Below are 16,982 nucleotides of genomic sequence, written 5' to 3'. Positions count from 1 at the left end.
CAGCTGCCTGTTTTTGTATATAAAGTTTACTGGAACACCATACCTGTTTGTTTACATACTGCCTATTGCTGTTTCTATACTAGCATAGCAGAGTTGAGTAGTTGCAACAGAGACTGTATGGCCTGCAAAGCCTGAAATATTTACTGGCCTTTTAAGAAAAAGTTTATCATGGTGCCTGGTGGCTCAGTTGATTGAGCATTCAACTCTTGATTTTGACTCAGGTCAAGATCTTAAGGCCTTAATCTCATGGGTTGTGAGATTGAGTCCCACATCAGGCTCTGCACTCTGCTGGGAATCTGTTTGAGGATTCTCTCCCTCTGCCCCTTCCCTCACTTGTGCATGCTCGAGCGCACTCTATCTGTAAAGTAAATAAATCTTTTTTTTTTTTTAAAGAAAAAGTTTAACAATCCTAACACTAAATTTATGAGAGTCTTTCTCTGTATACCATTTATGTCTTTTTCTCTGTATTTGTCTTTCTTTGTGGATCAATATCTTTCCCTCCTTTTCTATCAATCTCTATTTCTGACTTTTTAAAAATTTATTTATTTATTTATGATAGTCACAGAGAGAAAGAGAGAGAGAGAGAGAGAGAGAGAGGCAGAGACACAGGCAGAGGGAGAAGCAGGCTCCATGCACCGGGAGCCCGATGTGGGATTTGATCCCGGGTTTCCAGGATCACGCCCTGGGCCAAAGGCAGGCGCTAAACCGCTGCGCCACCCAGGGATTCCTCTATTTCTGACTTTATTCAATGTCCTCTTTTGTCTGTTCTTCCTATTTATATTTATTTAATGGACATCTGGGTTATTTGTTCTTAATTTTAAAAAGGATGGGCCCAGGGATGGATGGGTGGCTCAGCAGTTGAGCGTCTGGGAATTAGGTTGAACACTTGCCTTCAGCTCAGGGCATGATCCCCAAGTTCTGGGATCAAGTCCCACATCTGGCTCCCTGCAGGGAGCCTGCTTCTCCTTCTGCCTATGTCTCTGCCTTCTCTCTGTGTCTCTCACAAATAAATAAATAAAATATTTAAAAATAATAAAAAATAAAAAGGATGGGCCCAAAGAATGGGAGAAAATGTATACAAAATATATATCTGGTAAGAGACTTGTACCTAGAACACATAAAGAACTCTTACAACTAATAATATAAAGGTAACCCAATTTAAAATGGGCAAAGGATCTAAATAGACATTACTTTAAGGAAGATATATAAATGGCCAGTAAGCACATGAAAAGATGCTCAACATCATTTGTCATCAGAGAAATCCAAATCAAAACCACAATAAGATATCACTTCACACCATTAGGATGGTTATAATCAAAAAGACAAATAAAAACAACAGTTGGTGAAGATGTGGAGATATCAAAACCCTCATAACGCTGCAGGTAAGAATGTAAAATATTGCAGGCATTTGAGAAAATAGTTTGGCATTTCCTCAAAAAGTTAAACATAGAGTTACCGTTTGACCCAGTAATTCAACTTCCACATATATATCCAAGAAAAATGAAAATATATGCCCAAACAAAAACTTATACACAAATATTAATAGCAGAATTATTCAGAATAGGCAAAAAGTGGAAACAGCCTAAATATCTCTCAACTGATGAAGGAATACGTGAAATGTATACACATCTATATAATGCAATACTACTTGGTCATAAAAATGAGTGAAGTACTAATGAAATCTTTTTTTTTTATTTTAAGTTTTTATTTAATGAAATCTTAATACATGCTACAACATGGACAAACCTTAGAAACATTATGATTAGGTGAAAGCAGTCACAACAGATCACACATTGTAAAATTTCATATTTATTCCCAAATAGGCAAACCTATAGGGATAGAAAGTAAATTAGTGATTGCCTAGGGCTGGGGAAGGTGGAGAAGATTTGGGAAGTGCCTGCTAATGAATATAGAGTTTTTTCTGGGGTAAAAAAAACTGTTCTAAAATTAGGTTGTAGTGACTGCATAATTATGTGAATATACTAAAAATGCTGAAATGCATACTTCAAAAGGGTGAAATTGGTATGTAAAGTATATGTCTATAAAGTTGTTATTTAAAAAGATAGGCAGGGGACACCTGGGTGTTCAGTGGTTGAGTGTCTGCCTTTGGCTCAGGGCATGATCCCAGAGTTCCAGGATCGAGTCCCACATTGGGCTCCCTGTGTGGAGCCTACTTCTCCCTCTCCCTGTGTCTCTGCCTCTCTCTCTGTATCTCTCATGAATAAATAAATAAAATCTTTAAAAAAATAAAAATAAAGCTAAGCAAGTATTTTATACTTCCCTTTGGAAACAATTTAAAAATACAAACTTTTTACTTATATGATCTTTAACTATTTTCCTGCAGGTTTGTGACCTTCCATAATCTATTATGAGTTTTCCACATTATTCTTTAAACTAATATAGTACTTTACAGCTTTCAGAATGCTTTCATAGCATTATTTCATTGGATCTTTATAAGAATTAAGATGAGTATTATTGTTTCACATTACATGTGAAGGAGTATGAATGATTCAAAGAAAGTTACAAGCTAGCAAGCAGATTTACTTTCGATATTTCTACTTCAATAATTTTCCCAGTATTACTGCTTTACTATATCCCCTTATACTATATTATGGGAAAACCTCAACAGGAAAGATTATTTTATTCATTCTTTCAAAAAATACTTATTGAATCCTACTATGTTCCTGGTACCATGTCAGGAGTCTATATAGAAGATGAATAAAATTAATACTGCCCCTATTCTCATGTGATGACGCAGATGAGCAAACAAAATTTTAATATAATATGGCAATATGATGTTGTATTCTAAGTACTGTGTGTACTTATCCCTGTATATGTTTGGGGACAAGAATGTTCTAGACAGATGGAACAGCATGTACAAAAGTCCAGAAACAACAGAGGAAACTATTTATATAAACAATTAAAACAAATTCAGTGTGTCTGTATTATAGTTGGGGGTTGAGGGAGAGGATAAGAGGTGAGACTGAAGGGATAAGCAGGGACTAAAGCAGGTCTGGCCTCTGGGCCATGTTAAAGGTTGGCTTTTATTCTCAGAGCAACAGTTGTATTGAATGGTTTTATTTTTTATTTTTATTTTTTATTTTTTGGTTTATTTTTTATTTTTAAGATTTTATTTATTTATTCATGAGAGACTGAGAGAGAGACAGGCAGAGGCACAGGCAGAGGGAGAAGCAAGCTCCATGCAGGGAGCCTGATGCCGGACTCAATCCCAGGACTCCAGGATCACGCCCTGGGCCGAAGTCAGGCGCTGAACCACTGAGCCACCCAGGGATCCCCTGTATTAAATGGTTTTAAATAGGGAAATGAACTGATCATATCTATATATTTTTTTTTTTTTTTTTTTTTTTTTTTTTTTTTTTTTTTTTTTATATCTATATATTTTTTAAGGATTTAACTTATTTGTTTTATTTTTTAAAGGTTTTATTTATTTATTTGTGAGAGATGCAGAGAGAGAGGCAGAAACACAGGCAAAGGAAGAAGCAGGCTCCATGCAGGGAGCCCAGTGTGAGACTCGATCCCGGATCCCGGGATCACGCCCTGAGATGAAGGCAGAAGCTTAACCACTGAACTACCCAAGTGTCCCTCACTTATTTATTTTAGAGATAGAGAGAGAACATGAACAGGAGAGGCAGAGGGAAAGGGATACTCAAGCACATTCAGGGCTGATCATGGAGCCTGACACAGGGCTCAATCTCACGACCCTGAGATCACCAGACCAGTAGAAACCAAGAGTCAGTCAGTTAACCAACTGTGCCACCCAGGCACCCCCTAATCATACCTATATTTAGGTGATTTCCTGGCTTCAACATGGAGAATTGGTAGGAAAAGAAAAGATCAGTTAAGAAGTTACTGCAATAATCCAGGAGAGAAACAATGATGGACTGAACTAGAAGGCTGGAGATAAAATAGAAAAATTCAAGTATTTTAGAGAGATTTAATGATGGATTAGATATGCAAAGAAGGAATCAAGAGGGACTCAGATTTTTGGTTTGGATGTGGATGGTAGTTATCATTTACAATAGAAACAGGAAGAGTTGGGATCCCTGGATGGCTCAGTGATTGAGTGCCTGCCTTTGGCCCAGGGTGTGATCCTGGAGACCTGGGATCGAGTCCCACATCAGGCTTCCTGCATGGAGCCTGCTTCTCTCTCTGCCTATGTCTCTGCTCTCTCATGAATAAATAAATAAAATATTAAAAAAAAAAAAAGAAACAGGAAGAGTAGCCTGTTCTCCTGTGTGTATATAAAGAGTGGGCTGGGTTGAGGGTTATTAAGAATACTGAGTTCGGTTTAGTACATATGGAATTAGTGAAAATATCCAGTTAGCAAATGGATATATGCCTAAAGTGCAGGGTGTGTGCGGTGTGTATGCAGGGAGTACTCATTCATTCAGCAAAGATTTACTGAATGCCTCCTATGCAATAAAATTGTCATCTTTGCATGGGATACAACAATGAATAAAACAAAGCTAGTCTCTGCCTCAGTGGAGCTTATAGTCTATGGAGCATACAATAAACACCACCAAAATTATAAATTATCCAAGTGTTATTAAGGAAACAAAAAAGTTTCTAGGACAGGGGTACCTGTGGCTTAGTTGGTTAAGCAACTAATTCTTGATTTCTGCTCAGATCATGATCTCAGGGTCCTGGGATCAATCACTGCTTCAGGCTCACTGCTCAGCAGTGAGTCTGCTTTTCTCCCTCTTCCATTTCCCCTCCCTCTGCTCTCTAAAATAAATAAATCAATCTTGAGCAGGGGGAAGGACCTATTTTATTTTATTTTATTTTTATTTTTATTTTTATTTTTTTTTTAGGGCCCATTTTAAATATAGTAGTCAGAGAAGGTGCCTCTGAGGTGACATTTAAACTGAGATCTTTACTGGACATAATAGAACTAGAAATGATCCCTAAATCCATGATAACTGAAGCATGGGAATGGATGAGATTATCCATTGAGAGTGTAAGTGTCTAGTATAGAACCTGAGAAATAGAACTGTTCAAGAGATGGACAGATGAAGATAAACACAAAAGGGAGAAAGAAGTTGGTAGCCATGGTAGCCATGAAAGAATATTTTAAGGAGGCAAGAGTAGGCCTAGGTTGCTGCTGAGAAATCAAATACAAAAACAACAAAGTATCCACTGGATTTGATAACAAGAAAGCTGTTAATATCCTTAGCAAGAACAATTTCAGTGAGATGGTCTAAATGAAGCCAAACTGCAGAGGGTTCAATAAGAGGTTTGGGAGGTGAAGAAGCAGACAGAATGTAAACATACACCCACCAAAACACTCCAATGTGTTTTCCTTTCTCAAGACTCTGTTCAACATGCTTTTGTGTCATCAATTACCTTCATGTTGCCAAATCCAGTCCTCCCTCCTTTGCCCTCACCTTCATGTCTCAACAGTATTTGACCAAGCTGGTTACTTCTTCCTTTATTTTATTTTATTTATTTATTTTATTTTATTTTATTTTATTTTATTTTATTATTATTTTTTATTTATTATTATTTTTTTTACTTCTTCCTTCTTGAAATATTTCTCTTTCTTAGTTTCTGTGATATCACACTTTCTTGCTTCTACTCACTTATTGCCACTCTTCCTTAACTTCTCTTCTCACCTATCTAATCCCTAGATGTTGAAGGGGCTCCTTCTCTGGATGATCGCATCCAATCTCAAGACTTTAAAAACTACCTATATCCTAATGAGTTCCATATTTATAGCTCTATCCTTTTTTTTTTTTTATAATTTTTTATTTATTTATTTATGATAGTCACAGAGAGAGAGAGAGGCAGAGACACAGGCAGAGGGAGAAGCAGGCTCCATGCACCGGGAGCCCGACGTGGGATTCGATCCCGGGTCTCCAGGATCGCGCCCTGGGCCAAAGGCAGGCGCTAAACCGCTGCGCCACCCAGGGATCCCTATAGCTCTATCCTTGACCTATGTCCTGAGCTTCAGAACATTTATGGGGCAGCCCGGGTAGCTCAGTGGTTTAGCGCCGCCTTCGGCCCAGGGCCTGATCCTGGAGACCCAGGATCGCGTCCCATGTCGGGCTCCCGGCATGGAGCCTGCTTCTCCCTCTGCCTGTGTCTCTGCCTCTCTCTCTCTCTCTGTGTCTCTCATGAATAAATAAATAAAATCTTAAAAAAAAATTAAAAAGACAGACTGTGTTAAAAAAAAAAAAAAAGAATAGTACATTTATTCCCCTTTGTGATTTCTCCTCCTGGAGCTCTAAAAAGCATCTGTAACTTAGTATGTCCAAAATGGTATTTTCCCTCAAGTGGTCTTCTCAATATAATCATCCCATATATTTGTCTTATTTTGCTCAAGACAAAAACCCAGATGTCTTCCTCTATTCCTCTCTTTTTCTCACCTCCCACATCCAAACCAACAATGGTTCTACCCAGTTCTTCCTAGAAAACATCTCAGATTTGACTACCCCTCTCCATTTCTTTTTTTTTTTTTTTTAAGATTTTATTTATTTATGATAGAGAGAGAGAGAGAGAGAGGCAGAGACACAGGCAGAGGGAGAAACAGGCTCCATGCCAGGAGCCCGACGCAGGACTCGATCCTGGGACTCCAGGATCACGCCCTGGGCCAAAGGCAGGTGCTAAACCGCTGAGCCACCCAGGGATTCCCCCCCTCCTCCATTTCTATTGCTACCACTTTAACTCAAGAAGTCTTGCTTAGATTATTCCATTAGCCTCTTACATGTTCTCTCTGCTTCTGATCTTAACTTCTCCAAGGCCCATTCTTCATTCAGCAGCCAGATTCCCTTTTAATATTATACATCAGATAATGCCATTTCTGTGCTTAAAACTCTTCAATGGTGTCCATTGCCACTTAGAAGAAAATCTAAATTCCTTACCACGGCTTATAAGTCCCTATATGTTCAAGCCTCTCTCTCTGACCTTATCTTGAACCATTCCCACCTCCCTCTCAGCCTTGATGTGCATTTATTCATTTGACAAACACTTCTTATTCACTTAATTTGTGCCAAGTACCTATTAGCCATTGGGCAATACAAAGTTCATACCTGCCTTTTTAAAGTTTCAGTTTAGTGAGAAAAATAGCCCTATGAACAAATAAATTAAAACACTTTTGCAGAGGTAAGAGCAATGGTGTTCTAGGATTACAAAGAACAGGGCAAAAATCTGCCTACAGGAATCAGGGAAGGCTTTACCCAAGAAGAAACAATTACTGGCACAGGTATCGATACTAGTTATCAATAGGGTGTAATCTATGACCTGGGATTAGAAGAAAGCTCACAGGTCTATAGGAGGCTCTCCAATCCCCAAAGATACTTAGATATTTTATCTAGAGGTGAGTAAAGATTTTAAAACAGGAAGTTCTAACTACTGGCCATGGAGTAGTATAGCAGAAAAATGCCCTCGACCAGTCAATACAGAAATCTGGGATGATTAAAACATAAATAGATATTTAGATCAATATGCCATTCATTTAAATGATTCATAAATCATTCATTTAACAATTTTTAAAACTTCTACTACATATTAAGAACTATCCAAAGAGCTTGCCATATAACGACAAACAAAACCTACCAAATCTCTAAATTTATGGAGCCTACACTCCAGTGCAGGATTTAGACAATAAATAAGTATATGATGTTAGAGATATGATGGAAAATAAAACAGGGTAAGAAGTAGACAGTGCTGGGGCTACCATTTGATATATGAGAGTCAGTAAAGTCTGACTGAGAAAGACAAACTTTAGCAAGAGGCCTGAATGAGGCAATCTAGATATTATTTGGATCAGTTATTCAACTTCACAGACTAGGAAAACACATTTTCAGACATTGCTGACTTCACCAAACTGGTCCTTGACCAAAGTGATGATTAACTGACCCTTTCCGTTTATTTTATCTTGATTATTTGACCATGTGTAATTGGTGCCTTGATTAGGCAGGTTAGAATTCAGACTACATATAATTTCTCTACTGATCATTAGCTAATCCTGAGTTTAATTATTAACCAAAGGTCTGCTTTTTCTCTTGTTCATGTGACCTTGTTTACATTTCTCCTTAAGTCTCAGGGAGATTTTATCTCCTCATAATGTTAAATAGTATCTCAAATATGATGGCTCACCCAAGCAACTAAAAGCAGAACGCAGTGAAAGCTTTAATTCCCCTTCCTCTACTTCCAGAGTTAGGATTGAGGGGTGAAACACCAACAAAAAATTATTTTTTAAAAAGATTTTATTTATTTATTCATGAGAGACACACACAGAGAGAGAGAGACAGAGCAGAAAGAGAGACACAGAGAGGCAGAGGGAGAAGCAGCCTCCATGCAGGGAGCCTGACATGGGACTCAATCCTAGGACTCCAAGATCAGGCCCTGGGCTGAAGGCGGTAATAAACCGCTGAGCCACCTGGGCTGCCCCACCAACAAAAAATTAAATCTACTAACTTCAGCCAGAACATGACAAAGGATCATCTTCACATTTTGGAAAGGACTACTCTCCTGAGAATGAGAAGTAAGAGTACAGAAGAAAAACAGTGATAGGGAGGCCTGGGTGGCTCAGCAGTTGAGAATCTGCCTTTGGCTCAGGGCATGATCCCGGGGTCCTGGGATCGAGTACCACATCGGGCTCCCTGCAGGGAGCCTGCTTCTCCCTCTGCCTATGTCTCTGCCCCCCTCCCATCCGTGTCTTCAATGAATAAATAAATAAAATCTTAAAAAAAAGAAAAACAGTGATAAAATCTCAGGAAACATGCCAAGATAGAAATTCCACTAGGCCATAAAATAATGAGTGGAGACTGGAGAGTGGAAGGGGAAAACCAAAGTTTTTACAATTTGGGAACTCTTAAATGGTTATTCTATCTTTTCTCCTCTTCCTACCGCATTCCTATTGCTTTTTTTTTTTTTAAGATTACTTATTTTCTTATTCCTGAGAGACACACACAGAGAGAGAGGGACAGAGACATAAGCAGAGGGAGAAGCAGGCCTCCCACGATGAGTCTAACATGGGACTTGATCCCAGGACCTGGGATCACACCCTGAGCCGAAGGCAGATGCTCAACTGCTGAGCCACCCAGGCATCCCCATTCCTAGTGCTCTTGATCAAGTCAACAGTATGCAAATATATGATGCATCAGGAAAGAAAAATATTTTCTAAAATTGAGGCAACAAATTATAAACACTAAATAAAGAATTAAATATATATGCATTACTAAAAAAGGTTACTGAAAAATGGAAATGAAGAACAAGAAATCCTTTCTTGAACACAGGTCTTTAAGCAAAAGTTTGAGAACTAGCCCATTAGTCCCCTGACTACAGGGTCAGGCCTATATATCCAAAGCAATTTTTAGAAGATTCATTAGTCTGCACAGAAAGATGATAAAACTTCTAGAATCTTCTTTATTCTTTTTCTAGAGGGAGAAGGGGAGAGAGAGAATCTTTGCTTAAGATTAAGGCTCCATGCCCAGTGTGGAGCCAAATGCAAGACTTGATCTTACAATCTTGAGATCATGACCTGAGTCATTATCATGAGTGGGACACTTAACCAAATGAGCCACCCAGGTACCCCTAGAGCCTTCTTTATTCTTAAAAATTACTTAATAGAACCAGGAAGTATAAGGTAGGATGTCAGCTACATAGTGGGGTTTATTTTTTAGATTTTTTAATTTATTTATTCATGAGAAACGCAGAAAGAGAGACAGAGAGAGAGGCACAGACACAGGCAGAGGGTTAGAAGCAGGCTCCATACAGGGAGCCCAATGTGGGAATCAATCCCGGAACTCCAGGATCAAGCCCTGGGCCGAAGGCAGGTGCTAAACCGCTGAGCCACCCAGGGATCCCCACATACTGGTTTTTACAGTCTATCACAGGTTTGGGGTCAGTAAATAAGTTTACTGTTGAGATTTGTATCATCAGGGAAGAAAGCAGACAAACAGCCAATTCCCTCCATTTGTGTATAAATGCAGTCTAAAGAGAATCTTTGATTTTTTAAAAAAGACGCAATTAGAATTTGCCTGGTGAATCTGATTTTCTTTACTTTTGCTTCTCATACCTGAGAGATGTGACTAAAATACTGCAGGGCTGTCTCCACAGGGCTTTTGAAGTATATCTTCTCCTGAGGTTTCAGCTATGAAGAGAGTGAGACAAACATTGAGCATATCCACAAGGGAATGAAATAAGATACTGGAAAATATGGCAAAGGATATACCTACCACCTTCCCTAAAGCACCTGGTATTATTTCACTATTCTAAGTATAAGGAAGCTCACCACTACCCTATGTAATATAGATTATATGTTCTAATCCTCCTTACCTCATGCTTCTATAGCAACAGCCACAAATAATTCTTCTGTTGTTTACCACCTCCCTTTTTTAAAAAAATTGCTATCTGTGAGTTTTGTTTCTTTTCCTTCTTTTTTAAAAACTTCAGTGCTTAGTCATGCATCAACTGTACTTCCTACAGACCAGGAATGGGAGAAGATGGTTTGTGGCAGGGGGAGAAAAACTTACATTACCAGAAAGAGCCAGATGCTTGCAAGCAGTTCCACAAAGAGTACATTTTTCTAAGGGAGAAAGGGAAAAATAAGTTTGGTTCTTGTGGGCAAGGAGTAAGATCTTCCTAAAGTACATGGTCAAGTAGGCTAGTAAGAAACAGGTTCTCACTGAATTTAGAATATTTTTATGCTATAAAAGGACATCATCTTGAGCTCTGTTCTCAAAATCAGTATTTCCAAACTTGTATGTTGATGACAAGTAAGGCTTTCACACTGTGTAGCTCTATCCATCTCTCTTTTTTTTATTTTTATTTATTTTTTAAAAGATTTTATTTATTTATTCATGAGAGACACAGAGAGAGATAGAGAGAGGCAGAGACACAGGCAGAGGGAGAAGCAGGCTCCACGCAGGGAGCCCGATGCGGGACTTGATCCCGGGACTCCAGGATCACACCCTAGGCGGAAGGCAGGCACTAAACCACTGAGCCACCCAGGGATCCCCTCCTCTTTATTTTTATTTTTTATTTTTTATTTTTATTTTTTTAAAGATGTATTTATTTATTTATGATAGACATAGAGAGAGAGGCAGAGACACAGGAGGAGGGAGAAGCAGGCTCCAAGCCGGGAGCCTGACGTGGGACTCGATCCCGGGACTCCAGGATTGTGCCCTGGACCAAAAAGGCAGGCGCTAAACCACTAAGCCACCCAGGGATCCCCCTTCCTCTTTTTTGTTAAAAAAAGGATTGATTATTTTGAGAGAGAGAGAGACTGTATGTGTATAAGTGGAAAGAGGGGCCGAGGGAGAGAAGGGGGGGAGAGAGAATCTCCAGCAGACTCCCTACTGATCTGGGAGCCTCATGGGGCTTGATCTCAAGATCCTAAGATTATGACCAGAGCCAACTGACTGAGCCACCCAGGCGCCCCTATCTATCTCCTCTTTACGAATTTCCAGTTTTCTTCTGCGGATGGGGGGGGGGGCAGTTCTAACCCTCCAGCAAGAGTACTAGAGTACATTTATGAGAATACTAGGAAGAACACAAGAGTACCAAAGGTTTCAACTGTAGGTTGCTCTTTTTTCCCCCATCTACCTAACAGCAGGCACACTATAGCTACTGTAAGAAACTCCCCAGGGCAGCCCCAGTGGCACAGCGGTTTAGCACTGCCTGCAGCCCAGGGTGTGATCCTGGAGACCCTGGATCGAGTCCCACATCGGGCTCTCTGCATGGAGCCTGCTTCTCCCTCTGCCTGTGTCTCTGCCTCTCTCTCTCTGTGTCTCTATGAATACATAAATAAAATCTTTAAAAAACATATTAAAAAAAAAAAGAAACTCCCCAATTACTCCTGCTCTGTTCTCACTTTGCTAATATTCCTGGAACTTGCTTTGAAGCTCTCCTGTTTGCATTCTCTAATTAACCCAAACTAAAAGATATAAAAATTAAAAGTCTTAGTCTTTCTTTTAAGTTAAAATTTTAGTAGTTGTGCTAGTTATTAAGACAAAGGCCACAACAAGCGAAAACATCACATGACATATGCTTCACTGAGACAAACCTCTCCAAGGTAAGCTGCTGTTACCATAGTAAACAGTTCTGTTACTTTAGCAGATAAATTAAAAGGGTCATGAGATCCATATAGAGAAAAAAAAGCTTCTCCAGATGCTAGTAACCTCACTCTTTCTTGAGGACTAAAGATTTTTCCCTGTCTTCCCTCCATATTGCTGCCAGAGTGAACTAGCACGTACAAAACACAAAACAAACTATCCCAGCTCTCTACCACCTGCAGGATAAAGTTCAGGCTCTTCAGTCTTGTTTATAGAACCTTCCATTATCTGGCCATTACCTACCTCTCTAGCCTTATCTCTTAACCATTTCTTTATTCTCTATGCTCTACCAATCCTAACCATGTGCAGCCCCCTGCACTATGAGTTTTTAATGTAGTATGCCTTTATACATACTGTTCTCTTAAACGAGAATGATCTTCCCTGCCTTATCCACTTGGCAACTCCAGTTTACTATTCAAAACCTGCCTGGGTGGCTCAGTGGTTGAGCATCTGCCTTCGGCTCAGGTCATGATCTCGAGGTCCTGGGATGGAGTCCCACATCGGGCTTCCTGTTTGAAGCCTGTTTCTCCCTCTGCCTGTGTCTCTGCCTCTCTCTGTGTCTCTCATGAATAAATAAATAAAATCTTAAAAAAAAAAAAACTCTACTGAAGCAACAGCTCTTCTATGAAATCTTCCTTACCCTATCCTACGTCCCTCTTCTGGGCTATTTCTATACCTTATAAGCATGTTGGTGTGAAAAAAGACCCCTTAGATTCATATCTCATTTCTAAGACTTTAGCTATAAGAAGTTGGTCAAAACATTTATCCTTTCTGAACCAGTTCCTCATTTGTAAAATAAGTCTACTAATAATTACCTCCGGAGTTATGATAAGGATACATAAAATTCTTACATGTGGAAAATACTTTTTGTTTTTTTTTAAAAAGATTTATTTATTTTAGAAACAGAGAGAAAGCACAAGTGGGAGCAGGAGCAGAGGGAGAGAGAGACAAGCAGACTCCTTGCTGAGCATGGAGCCCGATTTGGGGCTCAATCCCAGGACCCTGAAATCATGACCTAAACCAAAATCAAGAGTCTGATGCTCAACTGACTAAACCACCCAGGAACTCCTGGAAAATACTTAAAAAAACAAAAAAGATTTTATTCATTTATTCATGAGAGACACAGAGAGAAAGAGAGGCAGAGACACTGACAGGGGGAGAAGCAGGCTCCATGCAGGAAGCCCAATGTGGGACTCGATCCCGGGTCCCCAGGATCAGGTCCCGGGCTGAAGGCAGCGCCAAACCACTGAGCCACCCGGGCTGCCTGGGAAAATACTTTTTAAAAAAAAAAATATTTTTCTATTTCAGAGAGAGAGAAAGAAAGAGAGGGCATGGTGGGTGGCAGAAGGAGAGAAACTTCCAGCAGACTCCCCACTGAGCACGGAGCCTGATGGGGCTCCATCCCATGACCCAGAAGATCACAACCTGAGCCAAAACGGAGTCCAACGCCTAACGAACTGAGTCACCCAGGCACCTCTGGAAATACTTTTTAAATTGCAAATATATCACTACTATCACCACAACCATTATCATCTTATTCATCATCATCAACATTTCTATCAATTTGAAATGGGGCTAGACCACTTCCCATTAGAAATGACTCTTGTTATTAACCAAACTTTCCCCAATTACTATTCATTACTCTTATTTTTTCTTATTTCTCTAATTAGTCTGATAACCATGTGGCTTTCCCTGGCACAGACTTCAAAACACTGACAAGTAACTTTTGGTGTTCAAGTATTAGATATTCAATTTGCTAAATCATTCTTTATTAATGGATGCCTCAAATTTCCATAATCAACAGTTTCCTACTATATCTATACCAGCTTTGGCCCAATATGTGATTTTTATCCCAAGTCACACAGAGAAATGGTTAATCATTATTTCTAGGTTAAAAACATTTTTTGCCTGAATCTGAAAACAGTTAAGACACTCACCCAGAGTCACACACTTTTTACAGAAAATATGCCCACAGCTGGTGACAAAGAAATGGTCCCCATCTTTTCGGAAACACTGGTTACAGTGAAACCAATCCATTCTGGAACAAAGAGAAAGAGGAAAATAACCTGGAGCGTAATATAATTGTAGCTGTGCCAAAACGTATGGAACAATATTTGCTTAGCTTCTGTTATCTTTTTGGGATGCAGGCACTATTATTGTGGGTATTCTAGTTGGTTGTCAGGAAGAACCTATACCTCTCAAGTGAAAAAAAGCAGACCACAAACTACATTTACCATTTTTAAAAGAGAAAAAAAATGTATATATTTAGAAAAATAATGGGACAATGAGATTTCTTTGAATGGTAAGATTATGGATATTTGTGTGTGTGTGTGTGTGTTTGACCTTTACACTTTTTTGTTTTCAAGTTTTCTGGAGTAGTTCATGCACCAATTTGTAATCAGAAAAAACAATCTTTTAAAAAATCAATTTCTTTCCTAATAGTTCCCTGTGATACAGTGAGATGGCGTAAGGAGAAGCAGTGGATCAAATAATAGAAGATGTTTTATTAGCCACTTGGGACATATTTTATCTAAGGGAAACCTGGCTCATTAATGATACTGTCTCAGCTTGTACACTTTCCCTTCTAGTCTACAGACAGTCATAGATCTAGAAGGGGCTTCAAAAATCATTTAACATTTTGTCCATTCCCAACACTGTGCAAAAGTTATACCTTATGTTCACTGAAATTCAATGACTTGTCCAAAGTTCCATCTTTAATGTCAACTCTAGGATTAGAATTCAAGTCTTCTTTCTTACTCCCGGTGTCAAGTTCTTGCTACCACATCGAATAAACCTTTCTGTTAGATATGGCAACTATACACCCTATATTTTCTGTCAATACTAATTCTATCCACATAACTGGTGAAATACGTAATTTTGTAAATGTGACTCTAAGATTTTTAAACGAAGAAACTATTAAAAATACAGAAGTGAGCTGATACATATTGAACTGTAATTAGTCATATGTTTAATGAAGTCATATGTTTAATTCCATGAATATGTTGTCGAAGAATATAATATTTATTAGTTTGATTTCCTTTAAATTTACATTAGGAAAATAACCACAATGGAAGGTAACATTTTTTGCCCCCTAAGTCTTTTGTTTAAAAACAGTTTGTAAGTAGCTTACGGAGAGATTTGCTAAAAGAATGATGACTAGTTTGCACCACACTTCAACATTTTTGTCACAAAAGAAAAGATTCGCGATAAAAACGTGCTGAATAATCAGTTCAATGCAAAGGCATCATACAGAGCCATGAGCTTTAGATTTCCTGCTCACAATACACTAACTTCTGCCAGGAGGCGAGTCTGCAGAACTACTGAAAAGGCCCTACTCTATGTATCCTGCTTTGTGTAAGCACAGCAACAACAATTAGTGGGCTAATTAAATAGGTCGTACAGAGGATCCCCTTCCCAGAAGGGCAGTTAAGGGGCTGTGAGGGCGAGGCGTGCCGGATTTCTAGAGGTGATGGCAATTTAGTAGTCTCTTTTCTAGTTACATTCCCTACCCGCTTGGCCGCCATGGTCTCAGAAGCCCTGGGGTCTCACCGAAATCATCCAGTTCTCCTCACCAAGAGCTGGAAATGGCGGGAAAATACACAGCAAGCCCGGCACCTGGCAGAGGCAAGAGGCTGGGCGGGGCCGCGACGGCTTGTGCGAGGCGTGGGCAGAGCTCCCGGCGGCGGGCTGAATGGGAGGGCCCCGCGGCGCGCGCGCGCGGCGTGGGCGGGGCGGGGCGTGGGCGGGGCGTGGGCGGGGCGCCGGGGCAGTGGGCGGGGCCGGGGCGCCGAGTCGGTGGGCGGGGCCTGGGGGACCGCAAGCGGCGTGGGCAGAGCCCACGCCAAGTACTGGGCGGGAAAGTGGGGTTGGCGGTAGCTGGCACCAAGGGTGCCTCTTCTTGGTAGTTGAGGAAAATTTACCTCATTTAAGAATGGCAACAAAGAGGAATGCGGCCTAATCCCTTACAAATTATTGTGGAAACAGGTAAGAGTGAACCTGATAATGTTCCTATAAATAATAATACTGAAAAACTGTGGTCACAAAGCAGATGAATATTTCAACCATTTTTTTAAAGATTTCATTTACTCTTGAGAGACACAGAGAGAGGCAGAGGCACAGGCAGAGGGAGAAAGAGGCTCCCTCTGGGGAGCCCGATGTGGGACCGGATCCCGAGACCGTGATCATGCTCTGAGCTGAAGGCAGATGCTCAACCGCTGAGCCACCCAGGCATCCCGTAATTTTTTTTTTAAAGGATATTTTGAAAGAATAGCATAAATCAGGGACGCCTGGGTGACTCAGTGGCTGAGCGTCTGCCTTACACACAGGGTGTGATCCTGGGGTCCTGGGATCGAGTCCTGCATAGGGCTCCCCACAGGTAACCTGCTTCTCCCTCTGCCTGTGTCTCTGCCTCTCTCTGTGTCTCACGAATGAATAAATGAATAAATGAATAAATAAATAAATAAATAAATAAATAAATAAATAAATCTTAAAAAAAATAGCATAAATCAGAAAAGCTAAAAAGCAACCTGGATAGAGAACATAATAAATAAGAACTAACAAATATCAGAAAAAAAATTTATAACTTTTTTTCAGAAATGAAAGAAAGAAAGCACAATTAATGGCTGACAGGAGAGTTGTTTTTCTTAAAAAAAAAAAAAAAGAAAAGTTTTTAAGAGAAAGTGATAGATACAGAAAATAAGCAAAAGAGGTTTTACATGCAAACACATTTATTCCTCCAAGAAAAACCAGAGAACAATGTATTAACAAATATTTAAAACTTGGAACAAATTTTCCTGAAATAAGTCTTGGGATGCCTGGGTGGCTCAGCAGCTGAGCACCTGCCTTAGGCCTGGGGTGTGATCCTGGAGACCCCGGATCGAGTCCCATGTCAGGCTCCCTGCA

The 16,982-nt window shown here is 39.8% G+C and overlaps 1 protein-coding gene across 5 annotated transcripts in view; it reads right to left on the bottom strand.

The window, feature by feature from the left end:
* The window catches only part of RNF212B (ring finger protein 212B), a 43,584-nt gene extending 27,798 nt beyond the window's left edge, over positions 1-15,786 (bottom strand). For 3 of the 5 annotated variants that reach the window (XM_025444108.3, XM_025444105.3, XM_049113585.1), the window contains exons 1-4: positions 15,630-15,786; positions 14,018-14,118; positions 10,500-10,552; positions 10,043-10,117 (exon numbers count right to left, since the gene is read on the bottom strand). In XM_025444108.3, the coding sequence (XP_025299893.1) occupies positions 10,043-10,117; positions 10,500-10,552; positions 14,018-14,117 (228 nt within the window). In that variant the 5' untranslated portion in view covers position 14,118; positions 15,630-15,786. Of the gene's footprint in view, positions 1-10,042; positions 10,118-10,499; positions 10,553-14,017; positions 14,119-15,589 lie in introns of all 5 variants that reach the window. The other 2 variants (XM_025444106.3, XM_025444107.3) reach the window with 2 other exon arrangements.
* Between the last annotated feature and the right edge of the window lie 1,196 nt (positions 15,787-16,982).

The sequence above is a fragment of the Canis lupus genome, chromosome 8, assembly GCF_003254725.2.
Source record: "Canis lupus dingo isolate Sandy chromosome 8, ASM325472v2, whole genome shotgun sequence".
Lineage (NCBI taxonomy): Eukaryota > Metazoa > Chordata > Mammalia > Carnivora > Canidae > Canis > Canis lupus.
Note: the sequence above shows the minus strand (reverse complement) of the source record. Positions and strands in the feature narration are given on the sequence as shown.